The 23,254-nt window shown below is 47.4% G+C and overlaps 1 protein-coding gene across 2 annotated transcripts in view; it reads left to right on the top strand.

Moving 5' to 3' along the window:
• The window catches only part of SLC6A7 (solute carrier family 6 member 7), a 186,660-nt gene that overhangs the window by 96,288 nt on the left and 67,118 nt on the right, over window positions 1-23,254 (top strand). For both annotated transcript variants that reach the window (XM_068278419.1, XM_068278420.1), the window contains exons 7-8: window positions 14,249-14,352; window positions 18,731-18,855. In XM_068278419.1, the coding sequence (XP_068134520.1) occupies window positions 14,249-14,352; window positions 18,731-18,855 (229 nt within the window). The remainder of the gene's footprint in view (window positions 1-14,248; window positions 14,353-18,730; window positions 18,856-23,254) is intronic.

Genomic DNA, 23,254 nt, shown 5'->3' with positions numbered 1-23,254 from the left:
GTGTGGATAGAAGCTGTGCCTGAACCTCAGTTGTGTTGTGTCTTCAGGTGTGGATAGAAGCTGTGCCTGAACCTCAGTTCTGTTGTGTCTTCAGGTGTGAATAGAAGCTGTGCCTGAACCTCGGTTGTGTCTTCAGGTGTGGATAGAAGCTGTGCCTGAACCTCGGTTGTGTTGTGTCTTCAGGTGTGGATAGAAGCTGTGCCTGAACCTCAGTTGTGTTGTGTCTGCAGGTGTAGATAGAAGCTGTGCCTGAACCTCAGTTGTGTTGTGTCTTCAGGTGTGGATAGAAGCTGTGCCTGAACCTCGGTTGTGTTGTGTCTTCAGGTGTGGATAGAAGCTGTGCCTGAACCTCGGCTGTGTTGTGTCTGCAGGTGTGGATAGAAGCTGTGCCTGAACCTCGGTTGTGTTGTGTCTTCAGGTGTGAATAGAAGCTGTGCCTGAACCTCGGTTGTGTTGTGTCTTCAGGTGTGGATAGAAGCTGTGCCTGAACCTCGGTTGTGTTGTGTCTTCAGGTGTGGATAGAAGCTGTGCCTGAACCTCGGTTGTGTTGTGTCTTCAGGTGTGGATAGAAGCTGTGCCTGAACCTCGGCTGTGTTGTGTCTGCAGGTGTGGATAGAAGCTGTGCCTGAACCTCGGTTGTGTTGTGTCTTCAGGTGTGGATAGAAGCTGTGCCTGAACCTCAGTTGTGTTGTGTCTTCAGGTGTGGATAGAAGCTGTGTCTGAACCTCAGTTGTGTTGTGTCTTCAGGCGTGGATAGAAGCTGTGCCTGAACCTCAGTTGTGTTGTGTCTTCAGGTGTGGATAGAAGCTGTGCCTGAACCTCGGTTGTGTTGTGTCTTCAGGTGTGGATAGAAGCTGTGCCTGAACCTCAGTTGTGTTGTGTCTTCAGGTGTGGATAGAAGCTGTGCCTGAACCTCGGCTGTGTTGTGTCTTCAGGTGTGGATAGAAGCTGTGCCTGAACCTCGGTTGTGTTGTGTCTTCAGGTGTGGATAGAAGCTGTGCCTGAACCTCGGTTGTGTTGTGTCTTCAGGTGTGAATAGAAGCTGTGCCTGAACCTCGGTTGTGTTGTGTCTTCAGGTGTGGATAGAAGCTGTGCCTGAACCTCGGTTGTGTTGTGTCTTCAGGTGTGAATAGAAGGTGTGCCTGAACCTCGGCTGTGTTGTGTCTTCAGGTGTGGACAGAAGCTGTGTCTGAACCTCAGTTGTGTTGTGTCTTCAGGTGTGGATAGAAGCTGTGTCTGAACCTCAGTTGTGTTGTGTCTTCAGGTGTGAATAGAAGCTGTGCCTGAACCTCGGTTGTGTTGTGTCTTCAGGTTTGGATAGAAGCTGTGCCTGAACCTCGGCTGTGTTGTGCCTTCAGGTGTGGATAGAAGCTGTGCCTGAACCTCAGTTGTGTTGTGTCTTCAGGTGTGGATAGAAGCTGTGCCTGATCCTCAGTTGTGTTGTGTCTTCAGGTGTGGATAGAAGCTGTGCCTGAACCTCGGTTGTGTTGTGTCTTCAGGTGTGCATAGAAGCTGTGCCTGAACCTCGGTTGTGTTGTGTCTTCAGGTGTGGATAGAAGCTGTGCCTGAACCTCGGTTGTGTTGTGTCTTCAGGTGTGGATAGAAGCTGTGCCTGAACCTCAGTTGTGTTGTGTCTTCAGGTGTGGATAGAAGCTGTGCCTGAACCTCGGTTGTGTTGTGTCTTCAGGTGTGGATAGAAGCTGTGCCTGAACCTCGGTTGTGTTGTGTCTTCAGGTGTGGATAGAAGCTGTGCCTGAACCTCGGTTGTGTTGTGTCTTCAGGTGTGGATAGAAGCTGTGCCTGAACCTCAGTTGTGTTGTGTCTTCAGGTGTGGATAGAAGCTGTGCCTGAACCTCGGCTGTGTTGTGCCTTCAGGTGTGGATAGAAGCTGTGTCTGAACCTCAGTTGTGTTGTGTCTGCAGGTGTGGATAGAAGCTGTGCCTGAACCTCGGTTGTGTTGTGTCTTCAGGTGTGGATAGTAGCTGTGCCTAAACCTCAGTTGTGTTGTGTCTTCAGGTGTGGATTGAAGCTGTGCCTGAACCTCAGTTGTGTTGTGTCTTCAGGTGTGGATAGAAGCTGTGTCTGAACCTCAGTTGTGTTGTGTCTTCAGGTGTGGATAGAAGCTGTGCCTGAACCTCGGTTGTGTTGTGTCTTCAGGTGTGAATAGAAGCTGTGCCTGAACCTCGGTTGTGTCTTCAGGTGTGGATAGAAGCTGTGCCTGAACCTCAGTTGTGCTGTGTCTTCAGGTGTGGATAGAAGCTGTGCCTGAACCTCGGTTGTGTCTTCAGGTGTGGATAGAAGCTGTGCCTGAACCTCGGTTGTGTTGTGTCTTCAGGTGTGGATAGAAGCTGTGCCTGAACCTCGGTTGTGTTGTGTCTTCAGGTGTGGATAGAAGCTGTGCCTGAACCTCGGTTGTGTCTTCAGGTGTGGATAGAAGCTGTGCCTGAACCTCAGTTGTGTTGTGTCTTCAGGTGTGGATAGAAGCTGTGCCTGAACCTCGGTTGTGTTGTGTCTTCAGCTGTGGATAGAAGCTGTGCCTGAACCTCAGTTGTGTTGTGTCTGCAGGTGTGGATAGAAGCTGTGCCTGAACCTCAGTTGTGTTGTGTCTTTAGGCGTGGGAAGAAGCTGTGCCTGAACCACGGTTGTGTTGTGTCTTCAGGCGTGGATAGAAGCTGTGCCTGAACCTAGGTTGTGTTGTGTCTTCAGGCGTGGATAGAAGCTGTGCCTGAACCTCAGTTGTGTTGTATCTTCAGGTGTGGATAGAAGCTGTGCCTGAACCTCGGTTGTGTTGTGTCTTCAGGTGTGGATAGAAGCTGTGCCTGAACCTCAGTTGTGTTGTGTCTTCAGGTGTGGATAGAAGCTGTGCCTGAACCTCAGTTGTGTTGTGTCTTCAGGTGTGAATAGAAGCTGTGCCTGAACCTCGGTTGTGTCTTCAGGTGTGGATAGAAGCTGTGCCTGAACCTCGGTTGTGTTGTGTCTTCAGGTGTGGATAGAAGCTGTGCCTGAACCTCAGTTGTGTTGTGTCTGCAGGTGTAGATAGAAGCTGTGCCTGAACCTCAGTTGTGTTGTGTCTTCAGGTGTGGATAGAAGCTGTGCCTGAACCTCGGTTGTGTTGTGTCTTCAGGTGTGGATAGAAGCTGTGCCTGAACCTCGGCTGTGTTGTGTCTGCAGGTGTGGATAGAAGCTGTGCCTGAACCTCGGTTGTGTTGTGTCTTCAGGTGTGAATAGAAGCTGTGCCTGAACCTCGGTTGTGTTGTGTCTTCAGGTGTGGATAGAAGCTGTGCCTGAACCTCGGTTGTGTTGTGTCTTCAGGTGTGGATAGAAGCTGTGCCTGAACCTCGGTTGTGTTGTGTCTTCAGGTGTGGATAGAAGCTGTGCCTGAACCTCGGCTGTGTTGTGTCTGCAGGTGTGGATAGAAGCTGTGCCTGAACCTCGGTTGTGTTGTGTCTTCAGGTGTGGATAGAAGCTGTGCCTGAACCTCAGTTGTGTTGTGTCTTCAGGTGTGGATAGAAGCTGTGTCTGAACCTCAGTTGTGTTGTGTCTTCAGGTGTGGATAGAAGCTGTGCCTGAACCTCGGTTGTGTTGTGTCTTCAGGTGTGGATAGAAGCTGTGTCTGAACCTCAGTTGTGTTGTGTCTTCAGGTGTGGGTAGAAGCTGTGCCTGAACCTCAGTTGTGTTGTGTGTTCAGGTGTGGATAGAAACTGTGCCTGAACCTCGGTTGTGTTGTGTCTTCAGGTGTGAGTAGAAGCTGTGCCTGAACCTCAGTTGTGTTGTGTCTTCAGGTGTGAATAGAAGCTGTGCCTGAACCTCGGGTGTGGATAGAAGCTGTGCCTGAACCTCGGCTGTGTTGTGTCTTCAGGTGTGAGTAGAAGCTGTGCCTGAACCTCAGTTGTGTTGTGTCTTCAGGTGTGGGTAGAAGCTGTGCCTGAACCTCGGCTGTGTTGTGTCTTCAGGTGTGGATAGAAGCTGTGCCTGAACCTCGGTTGTGTTGTGCCTTCAGGTGTGGATAGAAGCTGTGCCTGAACCTCGGTTGTGTCTTCAGGTGTGAATAGAAGGTGTGCCTGAACCTCGGTTGTGTTGTGTCTTCAGGTGTGGATAGAAGCTGTGCCTGAACCTCGGTTGTGTTGTGTCTTCAGGTGTGGATAGAAGTAGTGTTGGGCGAACATCTAGATGTTCGGGTTCGGGCCGAACAGGCCGAACATGGCCGCGATGTTCGGGTGTTCGACCCGAACTCCGAACATAATGGAAGTCAATGGGGACCCGAACTTTTGTGGTTTGTAAAGCCTCCTTACATGCTACATACCCCAAATTTACAGGGTATGTGCACCTTGGGAGTGGGTACAAGAGGAAAAAAAAAAATTAGCAAAAAGAGCTTATAGTTTTTGAGAAAATCGATTTTAAAGTTTCAAAGGGAAAACTGTCTTTTAAATGCGGGAAATGTCTGTTTTCTTTGCACAGGTAACATGTTTTTTGTCGGCATGCAGTCATAAATGTAATACATATAAGAGGTTCCAGGAAAAGGGACCGGTAACGCTAACCCAGCAGCAGCACACGTGATGGAACAGGAGGAGGGTGGCGCAGGAGGAGAAGAAGGCCACGCTTTGTGAGACACAACAACCCCGGCCTTGCATGAGGGCAAGAAGCGTGCGGATAGCATGCTTTGTACCGCCATGCAGTCATAAATGTAATAAAGATAAGTGGTTCAATAAACAGGGACCACGCGGCAACGCTAACCCAGCAGCAGCAGACGTGATGGAACAGGAGCAGGCGCAGGAGGAGAAGGCCACGCTTTGTGAGACACAACAACCCAGGCCTTGCATGAGGGCAAGAAGCGTGCGGATAGCATGCTTTGTACCGCCATGCAGTCATAAATGTAATAAAGATAAGTGGTTCAATAAACAGGGACCACGCGGCAACGCTAACCCAGCAGCAGCAGACGTGATGGAACAGGAGCAGGCGCAGGAGGAGAAGGCCACGCTTTGTGAGACACAACAACCCAGGCCTTGCATGTGGACAAAAAGCGTGCGGATATAGCAGCAATGCTTTTTGCCGCCATGCAGTCATAAATGTAATACAGATGAGAGGTTCAATAAACAGGGCCCGGAAACGCAACACCATCCCAGATGTTCATTGGTCATGTTACTTGGTTGGGGTCCTGGAGTGTTGCGTAGTCATTTCCAATCCAGGATTGATTCATTTTAATTTGAGTCAGACGGTCTGCATTTTCTGTAGAGAGGCGGATACGCCGATCTGTGACGATGCCTCCGGCAGCACTGAAACAGCGTTCCGACATAACGCTGGCTGCCGGGCAAGCCAGCACCTCTATTGCGTACATTGCCAGTTCGTGCCAGGTGTCTAGCTTCGATACCCAATAGTTGAAGGGTGCAGATGGATGGTTCGACACAGCTACGCCATCTGACATGTAGTCCTTGACCATCTTCTCCAGGCGATCGGTGTTGGAGGTGGATCTGCACGCTTGCTGTTCAGTGGGCTGCGGCTGCATGGGTGTCAGAAAATTTTCCCACTCCAAGGACACTGCCGATACCATTCCCTTTTGGGTACTAGCTGCGGCTTGCGTTGTTTGCTGCCCTCCTGGTCGTCCTGGGTTTGCGGAAGTCAGTCTGTCTGCGTACAACTGGCTAGAGGAGGGGGAGGATGTCAATCTCCTCTCTAAAGTCTCCACAAGGGCCTGCTGGTATTCTTCCATTTTGACCTGTCTGACTCTTTCTTCAAGCAGTTTTGGAACATTGTGTTTGTACCGTGGATCCAGAAGGGTATAAACCCAGTAATTGGTGTTGTCCAGAATGCGCACAATGCGTGGGTCACGTTCAATGCAGTCTAGCATGAATTGAGCCATGTGTGCCAGAGTCCTACCAGAATCCTCATCATCCTCTTGTGAGCGTTGTGATAGTTGTTGTGATGCATCATAGTCGTCACCTTCCTCCTGGTCTGCTTCTGCTGACCATTTGCGTTGAATTGTGGAAGTCCAACGTGCACCGCTCTGGCCCTCGTCAGTGGTGGCATGAAATTCCTGCTCCAACTCCAGCTGTTCCTCCTCCTCTTCTTCGTCATAGCTGCTGGGGCCAGCGTTCCCTGAGGCGGATGGCCTGATGTTGGTACCATCACGCTGATCGTTTTCTCCTTCAGATTCCCCCAGTTGCATCATGACAGCTGTTTCCTTGATTTTTAACATCGACCTCTTCAGTAAACACAGCAGTGGTATGGTAATGCTGACTGAAGAGTTGTCACTGCTCACAAGCAACGTGGATTGCTCAAAATTTTGGAGGACTTGGCAGAGGTCCAACATGTTGGCCCAATCGGATCCACAGAAGCTTGGCAGCTGGCCGGATGCGCCTCGGTACTGCGCCGTCATGTACTGGACCACTGCACTCTTCTGCTCGCAAAAGCGGGCTAGCATGTGCAGCGTAGAATTCCAGCGCGTAGGGACATCACACAGCAAGCGATGGTGGGGGAGATTGAAGCGCTCCTGCATCTTGGCGAGTGCCCCCGAAGCAGTACTGGGATTTCTACAATGTTTGGACACTCGACGCACCTTCAACAGCAGATCGGGCACGCCTGGGTATGTCCTCAGGAACCGCTGAACTACTAGGTTCATCACGTGCGCCAGGCAAGGGATGTGTGTCAGCTTAGCCAACCTTAAAGCGCGAATGAGATTACTCCCATTATCACACACAACCATGCCCGGTTTCAGGTCCAGCGGTGCCAGCCACAAATCCGTCTGTTCCTTTATTCCCCTCCAAATTTCCTCCCCTGTGTGCTGCTTATCCCCAAGGCAGATTAGCTTCAGCAACGCTTGCTGACGCATGCCAACAGCTGTGCTGCACTGCTTCCACGATCCTACTGCTGCTGGGTTAGCGTTTCCGGATGAGGTACAGCTTTGAGATGCGTTGGAGGAGAAGGAGTCAGAGAGGTAGGTGCTGCTGTTATCCAGTGGGAGGGACGGCGGTGCAGCTGTTTGTGGCGTGGGCAACACCCGTGCCGTAGCAGGTGAGGAATCGCTGCCAGGCTCCACAAGGTTCACTCAGTGCGCGGTAAGGGAGATGTATCGACCCTGGCCGAACGCACTCGTCCAGGTGTCAGTGGTGAGGTGAACCTTGCAGGCAACGGCATTCTTCAAGCTTCGGGTTATTTTGCTGACCACGTGCTCATGCAACTCAGGCACTGCAGAGCGTGCAAAGTGGTAGCGGCTGGGAACCACGTAACGTGGGATGGCCACTGACATCATGCCCTTGAAGCTGTTTGTCTCCACCAATCGATATGGCAGCATTTCGCAGGCCAGAAGCTTGGCTATGCTGGCTGTTACTGCCACGGCCCGGGGGTCATTTGCTGGCAATTTCCTCTTGCGCTCAAACATCTCCGACACAGACAACTGAACCGTAGCGCTGCACACGGAAGGGCTGTTGGTTGTTGTGTTTGATGAACACTGGGAGACCTCAAGAGCACTACTCCGGAAAGTGACAGTGTCAGCGTCGTCTGATGTTTGTGAATGTTGTGAACCACGCAATGGCTGGGCTACTGCTGCTGCTGAGGCGGGTCTGGTGAACCCAAGGGAGGCAGTGTTGTTTCTGGTACCCTGTCCTGACGCGTTTGCCCAAAGAGTGGGATGTTTGGATAGCATGTGACGGCTCATGCTGGTGGTGGAGAGGTTGTTAATATTTTTCCCCCTGCTCAGGCGGGTCTTGCACACCTTGCAAATCGCCATGGTAACATCCTCAGTGCAGTCTTCAAAGAAAGCCCAGACTTTGGAGCACCTGCCTCCTTGCTGGCGATTTCTGTTTGCTCCTCTTTTGCCTCTCACTTGAACTTCCACGCTTGTGGTGCCTGAAATTGCGCGCCGCCTACCTTGTGGCACAAGGCGAACTCGTGCAGCAGTGTGTTCTTCAACAGACTCATCTGTGCTGCTGCTACGACGGCGATGTTCTCGTTCACAAACAAAATCTGGGTCTCTGTCCACATTGTCCATACCCTCCTCTTCCATCTCCTCAAACTCGTCATATGTCATTGTGGGCCACCGCCGTGGAGTAGAGCTCCCCACAACAACCTCTGCGCAGCACACTCCAACGTCGTCTTCCAGATCTTGTCGGCCGACCTCCTGCAATTGCAACCCCTCCTGCCCAAATTGCTCTGGGATTTGGGTTTCCGAGTCCTCTTCGGACTCGCCTTGTATTTCAGTGCGCGGTGCATTTCCCACAGTTAACGGTTGTGAATCCAGGCACAACATTTCTGGCTGTTCCTCCATTGACCTTTGAAAGGTGGAAGTTTGTTGGGCTGGGAATAGCTCCTGCGAATACCCCATTGTGTCCTGAGGTAATTCATCGGACTGGTTATCTGGCAGTTGTGTGCGTGGTGTCGCTGCCGGTTGTGTCAGCTTTGTGCCCACTGGCTCCTTGTAACTGGCTGAGGACTCGGACCTCGTGCGTGATGTGCTGGTGCTGCTTAACCCACTGCTGGACGCTTGAGAGGTCATCCAAGTAATTATCTGGTCCTGTTCTTTTGGATTTGTGAGGGTTGTTGTCCTGGACAACATGGGCGGTATTGAGTGGGTTTTCTTGGGTGCTCCCCTGTGGCCTGTACGTGAACCGTCAGGGGAAACACCTCTTCCCTTGCCCCTCCCTCTTTCACCGGATTTCTTCCTCATTTCACTTATCCTTACAGTACACGCTGACTGGCAGCAGTACAGTGGCAGTACAGAAATGCTATACAGTACCACTATTCCCAGCAGCGACACAGAGCACAATGCTATACAGTGACGGGTGAGCGGTGTACCACTATTCCCAGCAGCGACACAGAGCACAATGCTATACAGTGACGGGTGAGCGGTGTACCACTATTCCCAGCAGCGACACAGAGCACAATGCTATACAGTGACGGGTGAGCGGTGTACCACTATTCCCAGCAGCGACACAGAGCACAATGCTATACAGTGGCGAACGAGCGGTGTACCACTATTCCCAGCAGACACAGAACAGTACACAGAATGCTATATAGTGTGGCTGAACGAGCGGTGTACCACTATTCCCAGCAGACACAGAACAGTACACAGAATGCTATATAGTGTGGCTGAACGAGCGGTGTACTACTGTTCCCAGCAGACACAGAACAGTACACAGAATGCTATATAGTGTGGCTGAACGAGCGGTGTACTACTGTTCCCAGCAGACACAGAACAGTACACAGAATGCTATATAGTGTGGCTGAACGAGCGGTGTACCACTGTTCCCAGCAGACACAGAACAGTACACAGAATGCTATATAGTGTGGCTGAACGAGCGGTGTACCACTATTCCCAGCAGACACAGAACAGTACACAGAATGCTATATAGTGTGGCTGAACGAGCGGTGTACCACTATTCCCAGCAGACACAGAACAGTACACAGAATGCTATATAGTGTGGCTGAACGAGCGGTGTACTACTGTTCCCAGCAGACACAGAACAGTACACAGAATGCTATATAGTGTGGCTGAACGAGCGGTGTACTACTGTTAAGAGCTGAGCAGCGCTACTTAAAAACAGATGAATGCTTACCTGCAAAAGTGTGCAAGCCCCACTGATGGGATAAAATACACACTGAGCACACACATGACCTGTCTACCGCTTGGAGGATGTTGGTTTCCTCTAACAGCTTGCATGCAACTTGTTAGGTACTCGTCCCTCCCACTGTCGTAGAAGTCTTTCCTCCATGGGAGGGGACCTAACACTAACTAAATTATACCTATGCATATGCATAGCCTGGGCGCGCTACCAAGTAAAATTGAAAATTGCGTAAAAAAAGTGCTAACAAGTTGCATGCAAGCTGTTAGAGGAAACCAACATCCTCCAAGCGGTAGACAGGTCATGTGTGTGCTCAGTGTGTATTTTATCCCATCAGTGGGGCTTGCACACTTTTGCAGGTAAGCATTCATCTGTTTTTAAGTAGCGCTGCTCAGCTCTTTACTATGTTTCAATTTATTTCCGGCCAGCTGCTCCCACTTAACAGTTTTGCTTTTGGTGTATATGCAGAGCTTCTGTTTGGTTCAAGGTGCGTTTGCAGTCTCTGGGGGGGCTCAGCGCATCTCTGAGTTGAGGCCAATCGGTGGCGGCCTGGTGATGCGCTTGCACACTTTTGCAGGTAAGCATTCATCTGTTTTTAAGTAGCGCTGCTCAGCTCTTTACTATGTTTCAATTTATTTCCGGCCAGCTGCTCCCACTTAACAGTTTTGCTTTTGGTGTATATGCAGAGCTTCTGTTTGGTTCAAGGTGCGTTTGCAGTCTCTGGGGGGGCTCAGCGCATCTCTGAGTTGAGGCCAATCGGTGGCGGCCTGGTGATGCGCTGATCCCACTTTTTTTACGCAATTTTCAATTTTACTTGGTAGCGCGCCCAGGCTATGCATATGCATAGGTATAATTTAGGTAGTGTTAGGTCCCCTCCCATGGAGGAAAGACTTCTACGACAGTGGGAGGGACGAGTACCTAACAAGTTGCATGCAAGCTGTTAGAGGAAACCAACATCCTCCAAGCGGTAGACAGGTCATGTGTGTGCTCAGTGTGTATTTTATCCCATCAGTGGGGCTTGCACACTTTTGCAGGTAAGCATTCATCTGTTTTTAATGCTGCATACACACTTGAGATAAAAGTCTCTGGAAAAGGCAAGATCACAGACCAATTTTACCCCATTCCATGTAGTATGAGAGCCATACTCTACACAGTCTATTCTATGGAGCTGAACTCCCCATCAGATAAAATCTTTGCAAGATGCTGCACACAAAGATGCCCGTACACATTCAAAAGATCAGTATCTGCAAAAGATCTCTTCCTGCAATAGATCCATTCCTTCAAAATGCATTCATAGTCTATGAGATCTGCAGATCATCATACACACCTTGTTTAACAGACTTCATCTGCATATCTGGCAATCATCTGCAGATCTGAAAATCCATCCTGGTGGATCTGATCTGCAGATGATCTGCAGATGATTGCCTGCTAAACAAGGTGTGTATGATGATCTGCAGATCTCATAGACTATGAATGCATTTTGAAGGAATGGATCTATTGCAGGAAGAGATCTTTTGCAGATACTGATCTTTTGAATGTGTACGGGCATCTTTGTGTGCAGCATCTTGCAAAGATTTTATCTGATGGGGAGTGCAGCTCCATAGAATAGACTGTGTAGAGTATGGCTCTCATACTACATGGAAGGGGGTATGATTGGTCTGTGATCTTGCCTTTTCCAGAGACTTTTATCTCAAGTGTGTATGCAGCATTAGTAGCGCTGCTCAGCTCTTTACTATGTTTCAATTTATTTCCGGCCAGCTGCTCCCACTTAACAGTTTTGCTTTTGGTGTATATGCAGAGCTTCTGTTTGGTTCAAGGTGCGTTTGCAGTCTCTGGGGGGGCTCAGCGCATCTCTGAGTTGAGGCCAATCGGTGGCGGCCTGGTGATGCGCTGATCCCACTTTTTTTATGCAATTTTCAATTTTACTTGGTAGCGCGCCCAGGCTATGCATATGCATAGGTATAATTTAGTTAGTGTTAGGTCCCCTCCCATGGAGGAAAGACTTCTACGACAGTGGGAGGGACGAGTACCTAACAAGTTGCATGCAAGCTGTTAGAGGAAACCAACATCCTCCAAGCGGTAGACAGGTCATGTGTGTGCTCAGTGTGTATTTTATCCCATCAGTGGGGCTTGCACACTTTTGCAGGTAAGCATTCATCTGTTTTTAAGTAGCGCTGCTCAGCTCTTTACTATGTTTCAATTTATTTCCGGCCAGCTGCTCCCACTTAACAGTTTTGCTTTTGGTGTATATGCAGAGCTTCTGTTTGGTTCAAGGTGCGTTTGCAGTCTCTGGGGGGGCTCAGCGCATCTCTGAGTTGAGGCCAATCGGTGGCGGCCTGGTGATGCGGTGTACTACTGTTCCCAGCAGACACAGAACAGTACACAGAATGCTATATAGTGTGGCTGAACGAGCGGTGTACTACTGTTCCCAGCAGACACAGAACAGTACACAGAATGCTATATAGTGTGGCTGAACGAGCGGTGTACTACTGTTCCCAGCAGACACAGAACAGTACACAGAATGCTATATAGTGTGGCTGAACGAGCGGTGTACTACTGTTCCCAGCAGACACAGAACAGTACACAGAATGCTATATAGTGTGGCTGAACGAGCGGTGTACTACTGTTCCCAGCAGACACAGAACAGTACACAGAATGCTATATAGTGTGGCTGAACGAGCGGTGTACCACTGTTCCCAGCAGACACAGAACAGTACACAGAATGCTATATAGTGTGGCTGAACGAGCGGTGTACCACTGTTCCCAGCAGACACAGAACAGTACACAGAATGCTATATAGTGTGGCTGAACGAGCGGTGTACCACTGTTCCCAGCAGACACAGAACAGTACACAGAATGCTATATAGTGTGGCTGAACGAGCGGTGTACTACTGTTCCCAGCAGACACAGAACAGTACACAGAATGCTATATAGTGTGGCTGAACGAGCGGTGTACCACTGTTCCCAGCAGACACAGAACAGTACACAGAATGCTATATAGTGTGGCTGAACGAGCGGTGTACCACTGTTCCCAGCAGACACAGAACAGTACACAGAATGCTATATAGTGTGGCTGAACGAGCGGTGTACTACTGTTCCCAGCAGTGACACACAATGACTGGGGTGGACCCTGGCTAGCGTGGCTGGAGCGCGAACTACCCTGCCTGCCTACCCAAAGCTAAACCCACAGACAAATGGCGGAGATATGACGTGGTTCGGGTATTTATTTACCCGAACCACGTGACAGTTCGGCCAATCAGAGCGCGTTCGGGTCCGAACCACGTGACCCGTTCGGCCAATCACAGCGCTAGCCGAACGTTCGGGGAACGTTCGGCCATGCGCTCTTAGTTCGGCCATATGGCCGAACGGTTTGGCCGAGCACCGTCAGGTGTTCGGCCGAACTCGAACATCACCCGAACAGGGTGATGTTCTGCAGAACCCGAACAGTGGCGAACACTGTTCGCCCAACACTAGATAGAAGCTGTGCCTGAACCTCAGTTGTGTTGTGTCTTCAGGTGTGGATAGAAGCTGTGCCTGAACCTCGGTTGTGTTGTGTCTTCAGATGTGGATAGAAGCTGTGCCTGAACCTCAGTTGTGTTGTGTCTTTAGGTGTGGATAAAAGCTGTGCCTGAACCTCGGCTGTGTTGTGTCTTCAGGTGTGGGTAGAAGCTGTGCCTGAACCTCGTTGTGTTGTGTCTTCAGGTGTGGATAGAAGCTGTGCCTGAACCTCAGTTGTGTTGTGTCTTCAGGTGTGGATAGAAGCTGTGCCTGAACCTCGGCTGTGTTGTGTCTTCAGGTGTGGATAGAAGCTGTGCCTGAACCTCGGTTGTGTTGTGTCTTCAGGTGTGGATAGAAGCTGTGCCTGAACCTCAGTTGTGTTGTGTCTTCAGGTGTGGATAGAAGCTGTGCCTGAACCTCGGTTGTGTTGTGTCTTCAGGTGTGAATAAAAGCTGTGCCTGAACCTCGGTTGTGTTGTGTCTTCAGGTGTGGGTAGAAGCTGTGCCTGAACCTCAGTTGTGTTGTGTCTTCAGGTGTGGGTAGAAGCTGTGCCTGAACCTCGGCTGTGTTGTGTCTTCAGGTGTGGATAGAAGCTGTGCCTGAAGCTCGGTTGTGTTGTGTCTTCAGGTGTGGATAATAGCTGTGCCTGAACCTCAGTTGTGTTGTGTCTTCAGGTGTGAATAAAAGCTGTGCCTGAATCTCAGTTGTGTTGTGTCTTCAGGTGTGGATAGAAGCTGTGCCTGAACCTCGGTTGTGTTGTGTCTTCAGGTGTGGATAGAAGCTGTGCCTGAACCTCGGCTGTGTTGTGTCTTCAGGTGTGGATAGAAGCTGTGCCTGAACCTCGGTTGTGTTGTGTCTTCAGGTGTGGATAGAAGCTGTGCCTGAACCTCAGTTGTGTTGTGTCTTCAGGTGTGGATAGAAGCTGTGCCTGATCCTCAGTTGTGTTGTGTCTTCAGGTGTGGATATCATAGAAGCTGTGCCTGAACCTCGGTTGTGTTGTGTCTTCAGGTGTGGATAGAATCTGTGCCTGAACCTCGGTTGTGTTGTGTCTTCAGGTGTGGATAGAAGCTGTGCCTGATCCTCGGTTGTGTTGTGTCTTCAGGTGTGGATAGAAGCTGTGCCTGAACCTCGGCTGTGTTGTGTCTTCAGGTGTGGATAGAAGCTGTGCCTGATCCTCAGTTGTGTTTTGTCTTCAGGTGTGGATAGAAGCTGCTCTGCAGATATTTTACTCTCTCGGGGTCGGATTTGGTGGACTGTTGACGTTTGCGTCCTACAACACCTTTCACCAAAACATTTACAGGTAAGTCATTGTGCTCTGTGTGTACCGGCGGTGTCTAAGCTGCTATATTATGTATCGATGGACCATCTTAGCTGAACACACAGTGAACATTCTTAAAGAGACTCTGTAACCTCAAAAAGATCCCCTGGGGGGTACTCACCTCGGGTGGGGGAAGCCTCCGGATCCTAATGAGGCTTCCCACGCCGTCCTCTGTCCCACGGGGGTCTCGCTGCAGCCCTCCGTGCAACGGTGAAGTCAATATTTACCTTCCCGGCTCCAGCGCAGGCGCTCTGGCGGCTGTCGGCGCCGAAGTAGGCGGAAATACCCGATCGCCGTCGGGTCTGCTCTACTGCGCAGGCGCAAGTTTCCGGCGCCTGCGCAGTAGAGCGGACCCGACTGAGATCGGGTATTTCCGTCTATTTCCGTGCCGAAAGCAGCCACAGCGCCCCCGCTGGAGCCAGCAAAGGTAAATATTGAAGCTACAGTCGGCTCTGTCGCCGGCTGTTCGGAGGGCTGCAGTGAGACCCCCGTGGGACAGAGGACGGCGTGGGAAGCCTCATTAGGATCCGGAGGCTTCCCCCACCCGAAGTGAGTACCCCCCAGGGGAGGTTTTGACGTTACAGTTCCTCTCTATTATAGTGAATTTTAACATGATAAAATGATAAAACACATATAAATAAATCTATTGGCGCTAGTTTACTTTCTGGGGCCCAGGAGGAAACCTCATAGGGAAGAGTTCTTCAATCACAGCACTCTCTACAGCATGAAGCATTATGATTGGCTGTCTAGTGTGGGTGGAGTTTGCTACAACCTATCTGACACCTAACAGAAACCTAGCAGTGTGAGAGGGTGCTGCCCACCCAATCCCTTTTCTGGAACTTCCCTAGGAGGTTTCCTGCTGGAACCTCTAAAGCAGACCAGCGCCCATTTATTTATGTCTTTTTAGTAAATTAAATGCATCATAGAACGTTTGGAAAATGAATTATTTTAACACATTTTGAGAGTAAAACATGCTAAATCATATACAACTAGATATAAGTAGTAATGAAGAGCATGAAACAAAAAGTTTGGAAGGAATTCGTACAGTTATGGCATAATCTTAAACAAATATGTACATAGATGTAGCATTTGATTTTTTATCAGTCCTTTTTGCATCAAAATGCACATTTTCGCCTTAATAAAATGTGGCCCTCAAATATAATGGAATTTTTTGCAACATATGAAGATAAAAACTTTCTTGGGTCTTCTAATGCCCATATATTTTTATGAACATTCTCATTTTTGAAAAAATGTGACATTATCATGAACATTATGAAAATTATGGCAAAAGCGATGATATTCGCCCCTCACTATCAATCAGGAAGCACTTGGCATTCAATGCCTTCCATAAAGAGGTACATTCTACAATCATTCTGAAAAACAATTGGGTTGGATCTCAAAACTTGTCTTAAGACTTTTCAATCCTTATGCTACGTACACACATGCGACAACGATCGTTCGTTGTGAACGACGAACAAACTTTTAATTGAGGAAAGAACGACCTAAGTAAAGTTAGCTTTTAAAGGTGTGTAACGATCTGATCGTTAGAACGAACGTTACATCACGTAAAAGCAACTATTGCGCCTGCGCATAAAAATGAAAAGTTCCTTTGAGAAATTTTGAAATGCACATGGCAAGCCTAGTACGAACCACCGTTTCCAACGATGTACTACTTTTACAAACGATCGTCGTTGGTAAAAATCCACCAAGCTAGATCGTTAGCTTTTAACGATCTAGCTCGTCCGTCGTTAGACTTAATGGTCGTTGGCTGCTTTTTTGTTAAACGATCATCGCTTGAAATGATCGGGGAACGATGTGTGTACGCACCTTTAGTCTTTAATGCAATTACTTTTTCCCCTGAGTTTTAATCATTTTCATCTTCTATTTAAAATAACCTTTCAGCACTTTGCAATTGAAAACATACCTAAAAGTAGGTGAAAAAGTACTATCAAAATTATTTTTAGTATTTTCTTGCTTGCTGGTGGTTTCAAAGGCATTTTATAGACAAGTCTGAAAACATCACCTGGGAGCAAACTCAGGAGAAACGTAAATTGTCCCTTATCCGTCCTAAGTGAGGATTTATTTCTCCTTATCTGTTTTATAGAGCAGACAGCTCAGGTAAATGTCACTGGTTGTGAGCCACATACTGACACACATCACGCAGGTTGCACTCTAAAGGTCCGTACACACGCCGGACTTTAGGCAACGACGGGTCCGTCGTTGCCTCCCGCTGGGTGGGCGTGCCAGCGACAGTCCGGCGTGTGTACGCTCTGTCGTCAGACTGATACGGCTGTTTCTGAGCGATCCGCCCGGCGGATCGCTCAGAAACAGCCGTATCAGTCTGACGACAGAGCGTACACACGCCGGACTGTCGCTGGCACGCCCACCCAGCGGGAGGCAACGACGGACCCGTCGTTGCCTAAAGTCCGGCGTGTGTACGGACCTTAAGTCTGTCTGTCTGCAAATATACGCTTAACCAAAGTTTAGCAAATACCCCTATAATTGTTTCCCCACCAGTTATCTCTTTTATTTGTCTTATCCTATGATTTATCTATCTCATAAATTATTTCTCTGCCTCTGTTTATTTCTCTTTGTGGTTGAGTCAATACATTTCTGTAAAGTTGCTGAGTGTGTACAGGCCGTGCACAGACATTGTTCGGATACTTGCGCAAGGTATATAACATGCGTAATATGCGCAGTTAGCAATCCCTGCATTACCTAGATAATGCAAGTTGCGCCCAGCGGTACATCGGTGCCAATGGAGTGAGCAGTTAATTGGGATTCTCCTATTGGCCGGCTTCTTTGCCTGGACACTTTACCAAATGTCTGTTTATTGGCGACAGCTCCAGGCTGGTGATACTGAAGATCTCACTTACTTTACTGCAATCTCTGTGGATTGACATTTATTGAGGAAATTACCGCACAAGTTGGTGATTTACCTTTCTAGTCGGTAATTTCACTTTTCCATTTGGTAACAGCCACAGCAATTTGACATTTCACAAACTATTCAGCAAAATCATCTGTTTTATACATTACCAAATGTGCTAACGCTTTGTGAATTGAGCCCATTCTTGAACTGATATTACTCTGTTCCAAATGCTCCTCTCCTGTAACACCATCTACCATATACACCTTACAGACAGACTACTACACTGCATTAATGGCTCAATACAGTTTTATCAGTGTTTAGGACAGTGGCTGGATAATGTGCTGGTTAAAGGCTCCATCTCTGACATAGGAGACCGGAAATACAATCTTGGATATTCCTATTAAGTAAGCCAGCACTTATATAGTAAGGAGTCCTTAGGCAAGACTCCCTAACCCTGCACAGTGGCCTACTGAGTGTACCCTTAGTGGCTGCAGCTCTCAAGCAGACAAGCACTAGTTTGAGTCCGTCAGGAGAAAAGCGCTATACAAATGTTAGAATTATTCTTATTAAATGATATGAAACTTTTTGCCTTTTGGAGACTTAAAGGACAACTGAAGTGAGAGGTATGTGGAGGCTGCCATATTTATTTTAAGCAATACCAGTTGCCTGGCAGCCCTGCTGATCCTCTGCCTCTTATTTCTTTAAGCCATAGCCCCTGAACAAGCATGCAGCAGATCAGGTGTTTCTGACATTATTGTCAGACCTGACAAGATTAGCTGCATGCTTGTTCCAGGTGTGGTTCAGGCACTCCTGCAGCCAAATAGATCAGTTGCTACAGTTGTCCTTTAAACCAATATTTTACTTTGCAGTGTGTCTGACTAGGAGAGTGTTTATATGAATGGATACAGGGCACCAGTGTTCAGCTAAAATTTAGCATAATCCAAATTTCACATCAAAGTTTGATGATAAATTATAATATTACATTTCCGGCAAATTCATCATTAATTTTGTGCATAAGAATAATTATGTTCGGTGTGATTACTTGAGAAAGGGAAGTTTGATTTCTGAAAAACTTGACTTCTTCCCACTACTCCTCCTGACCATTCTGGTTTGGGTGATTGCTTCTGCAATTTTCGCATTTACACATTTGTAATTTCACTGATACCTAATGTCACGTAATAACTTTATTACATGAAAACAATTCAAATTCACAATTGTAATTTCCTGTGAGAATATTTGTGAAGTTTCACATAAGCGATATGAGTACATTCAGATCATCAGTCACTGGTGCGCACAGAATCTGAACATCTCCTGGAATGTCAGCCATATCTTCTAAGTGACGTCTCCCCAATTTACCGTTTCTAGTCACACAATCGCTCACAGTCAGTGGCAGGTCTTCAGTTTTCTGAGATTATTGACTGGAATGTTTTTTCCCCAGCTGTAATGGAATTGCTGGTAGATGTAGACAGTCATTCTCTGTTTCTATTACAGGGACACGTTCATCGTCACCCTGGGGAATGCTTTCACCAGCATACTGGCCGGGTTTGCCATCTTCTCTGTGCTCGGCTACATGTCGCAGGAACTCGGAGTACCGGTTGATCAAGTGGCCAAAGCAGGTTAGACATGAAATAATGATACTGAATGTGCTGATGTTATATGGTCATTACAGCACACCTGATGATACTGTAAGTAGAGGAAAGGCTCTGGCTGCTATAGAGTTATCCTGGTCCTTGGTTTGTATCGTCATACCTGAGCTGAGGCTGCGCATGCGCAGTAGTCAGCGGTTACCAGGCTGACAGCGGGAGAATGGAAGGGACCGCACGGACACCGAGGGAGCTGGTAGAAGCCCCAGGTAGGTATAAATCCTTCACCCCATCTCGTGACAGGTATTCTTTGAACTTACATGTTGGCTGGGCAGATCAGTGGCATAGTGGATAGCACTTGCCTTGCAGCACTGGGTCCTTGGTTTGAATGCCAGCCAGGGCACTAACTGCATGAAGTGTGTATGTTCTACCCATGTCTGTGTGGGTTTATAGTAGAGGTGAACTCTTGCACAGCGCAGAAGGAAACATAGAGAAATGCACCCTGTATGTATTTAGAGAGTTTAGCCTTTCTAATTCCCCCTCATCGGTGACTAATCAGAAGTTGTAATATCATCCCTCAGCTTTGTCAGCTGACTGCCATGGCAGAGAAATAATTGTTAAGCACAGGATGTTAGCGATATGTCTGCTTCCATGAAAGCAGGAAGTAGACACACTGCAGATTGATTGCAGGATTTGTATCAGCTGTAACAAAGACATGTTTTTCTGTAAATGTGATTATGCTGTTGCTTATCTTTTAGAACAGAGAGGAAGTTCAGAGTTCAGGTACAGTTGAATTATATGATTATTTTGTATCAGTTTTTTTGGGCTCTGCAGCTGAAGCTGTCTTCACAGGGCGCCCCTCCAGCTTGTCTCCTGCAGAGAGACGTCATGATGCCATTAACCCATTCGCGTTCCGTCGTTTTCACGTGAGAAATGTTCACCTCCCATTCATTAGCCTATAACTTTATCACTACTTATCACAATGAACTGATCTATATCTTGTTTTTTCCACCACCAATTAGGCTTTCTTTGGGGGGTACATTTTGCTAAGAGCCACTTTACTGTAAATGCATTTTAACAGGAAGAATAAGAAAAAAATTGAAAAATTCATTATTTCTCAGTTTTCAGCCATTATAGTTTTAAAATAATACATGCCTCCATAATTAAAACTCACGTATTGTATTTGCCCATATGTCCCGGTTATTACACCATTAAAATTATGTCCCTATCACAATGTATGGCGACAATATTTTATTTGGAAATAAAGGTGCATTTTTTCCATTTTTCATCTATCACTATTTACAAGTTTAGAATAAAAAAAAAAAAAATATAGAAATATTTCATCTTTACATTGATATTTAAAAAGTTTAGACCCTTAGGTAAATATTTACATGTTTTTTTTTATTGTAATAGTTTTTTTTTTAATAGTAAACATTTTATTTGGGTAGTTTTGGGAGGGTGGGAGGTAAACAATAGATTTATAATGTAAATGTGTGTTAATTTTTATTTTTTTTTACTTTCAGTTGTAGTATTACTTTTTGGCCACAAGATGGCGGCCATGAATTTGTTTACATGACGTCACTCTAAGCGGAACACGCGCTTAGAGAGGCGCATGGGGGAGGGAACAGCCAGAAAAGGCGCAGCTTCCGAGAGAAGCTGTCGCTTTTTCAGCGGGGGAGAGGAATCAGTGATCGGGCACCATAGCCCGATACATTGATTCCCTGGCTACCGAACCGCGGGCTGGGAGCGCGCGTGCATGCGCACGATCGGCCGCGGGAGCGCGCGGTAGCGCGCATGGTTCCTGGACGTAGTTTCTACGTCCAGGAACCAAAATAGGTTAATGTCATTAGTTCAGTGACAGTGACAGTCCAGCTGTTATATGGCAGCGACATGCAGTTCTCTAACGCTGCCAAGCTAATCACTGCAGAGCCAGAAAAACCTTCACACTCAACCGGAGTAATGAAACAATAATAAAGAGAGAAAACTCTACAAGATATATGAGGGCGGCACAAATGTGCAAATCTTTCCATGATCAGACGCTGCCCTGACATGTGATCATACAGTGTGTATATAGAGCAACGTACACATCCCTGGGGCAGATCTGTGGCAGGACGCTATCCGCACACAAGTTGTATGTTCTCCCCCTGCTTGCCTGGTTTTCCAGCCACATCTCGGGGATAATTGGTTAGGTAGGGGTAACACTTAACTACAGGAAATAAAAAAAAAACAAAAAAAAAACCACTTTGTTGTTTAGTGTGACACCGTCTGTTTAATAAAGCTGCTTTAAAGGTGTTAAACATTTTTTGCTATGGCAGCAGCGATTTACTTGTGCACAAGTTTAAAGCGCGCAGCAGGGACAGAAGCATGTAAGCGTAGGAGCGGACACCAGGACAGGGGCATGCACATGCAGCACGAGAGTGCAGCAGGGACAGGGGCGTGTACGCGTAGGAGTGCACACTGGGAAGGGCACACATGCAGCACGAGAGCGCACCCCGGACAAGGGCTCTCACATGCGCCTGCCCAGGAGCGAGCAGCTGCGGCTTTTATTGTTGGACGTTAATTTAACACCCAGGAACCCACAGGGGGACTTAAATGTATGTTAAATAACATCCAAGAACATTAGTGCATTCTGTGAACGTAATTTTGCATAAATTGAAAAATAAATACAGCAAAATCAAGATTAGCTGCAAAATCATAATTATGATCAAACGATACATGATACGATTCTTTGTGCGATTCGATTACGACTCTATTTACGATCCGATTAAATCCGACATGTCCGATCGGGATTCAATTCTATTAAATTCGATTTGCCATTGTTTTGCGGACATGTCAGATTTAATTGGACCGTAAATAGAATCGTAATCGAATCGCACAAAGAATCGTATCGTGTAGATTGGGCTTAAAATCCACATTCCAGGAGCAGACAGTAGCAGATTGTGGACATGACTTCATTGTCACATCTGATCCGATACATTGTCAAAACAAATGAACTGTTTAAATAAACTAGAGGGCTAGACAAATAAAATGTGAGGGTTTAATGTACATTAGAACTGATTACATTAAATCTATAATGTGTGAAAGTGGATACATTGTGTTTTTTGTCACTTTTTTCCTTTTAAAATGCATAGAAAATAAGGTAATTACTAATAACAAATATCAGCCACAAAAGCCTAATTTGTCCTGAAAAAACTGTATAAAGATCATTTAGTTGTGATAATTATTAATAAAGTTATTGCCAAAGTAATCAGAGCTGAGCTGAACTGTGAAAATTTACCAGGGAGGCGGAGCTATGCATATGACCCGGCGCACTCTGCCACAGGGTCATTCGATTGTGATTTTGTGTGTTGTAGTGTGGCGGGTGTAGGACATCACACCACAAACTCCACGTACTCCTCCCACTATCTCCATAATCTGACATTCCTCTACATAATAGCAAAACGCTGTGTGCCACTAACTAACCCCCACTGCTGTCACCGTCACTGCGCAGTGTGGATAAATAATTGAACTCTGCCACACCCAAATGACTCTCTCGGTGCCACCATAACCACAAATTACATTGTGTTCCATGGCGGCGCCCAATCTCCCAAATGGGCCATGCACCATAATTACCAGCTCCTCCCACTCTACTGCCAGCTCCCTGCTTTGTAGAGAGATCCCTGGGTCACATGACTGATGTCTCCAAAGGGAATTCTCTGCAACAGCTGCATCAAGCAGGCAGGAGGTACAAGCAATGGCTCAGCACCCCAATCCATCTTCACTAAGAACGGGAGATACATGCCGTTGAACCAGGGCTTCAGAAAGAATCAGAATCATTTTTATGTCACCAACTGACTGGGTCGTGCCCGGAATTGTGCTTGCCATACAGGGGTGAAAACCACAATACACAATATAAATACAAATACAAAACACAATACAATACAAATACAATTCCAGACACAAATTACGCCACTGCAATACAACATTTCAACACTACACTGCAATAGTTCCATCATGAACGATTACGCTATTTTAACCCCAAGTTTGCTACAGATTGCATAAGGTGCATCAATACAGTCAAGTTCTGTCAAGAACTCACTTGTGAGGGAAGACGATCAACAGGTGTAGGGAATAGGGGGTGTGTGAAGAGAGTTCAGAGAGTTGACAGCAGAGGGAAAGAAGCTGTTCCTGTGCCTTGAGGTCCTGGTAGCAATGAACCAGAACCTCTGGCCTGATTGGAGTCGGCTGAAAAATCGATAGCCTGGATGAGAGGGATCGCTGGTGATTCTCAATGCTCTGGAACTCAGTCTGGAATTGTAGAGTAGGTCCAGAGGGTGGAGTGTTTTCTCGATTATCCCCTCCGCTGATCTTATAACCCTCTGTAGTTTGTGTCTGTCACTGGTGGAGGAGCCAGAGTACCAGACCAGGATGGAGGAGCAGAGAACAGATTCAA

Source organism: Hyperolius riggenbachi, chromosome 3, assembly GCF_040937935.1.
Source record: "Hyperolius riggenbachi isolate aHypRig1 chromosome 3, aHypRig1.pri, whole genome shotgun sequence".
NCBI lineage: Eukaryota > Metazoa > Chordata > Amphibia > Anura > Hyperoliidae > Hyperolius > Hyperolius riggenbachi.
This window is presented reverse-complemented; position numbering and strand designations above follow the sequence as displayed.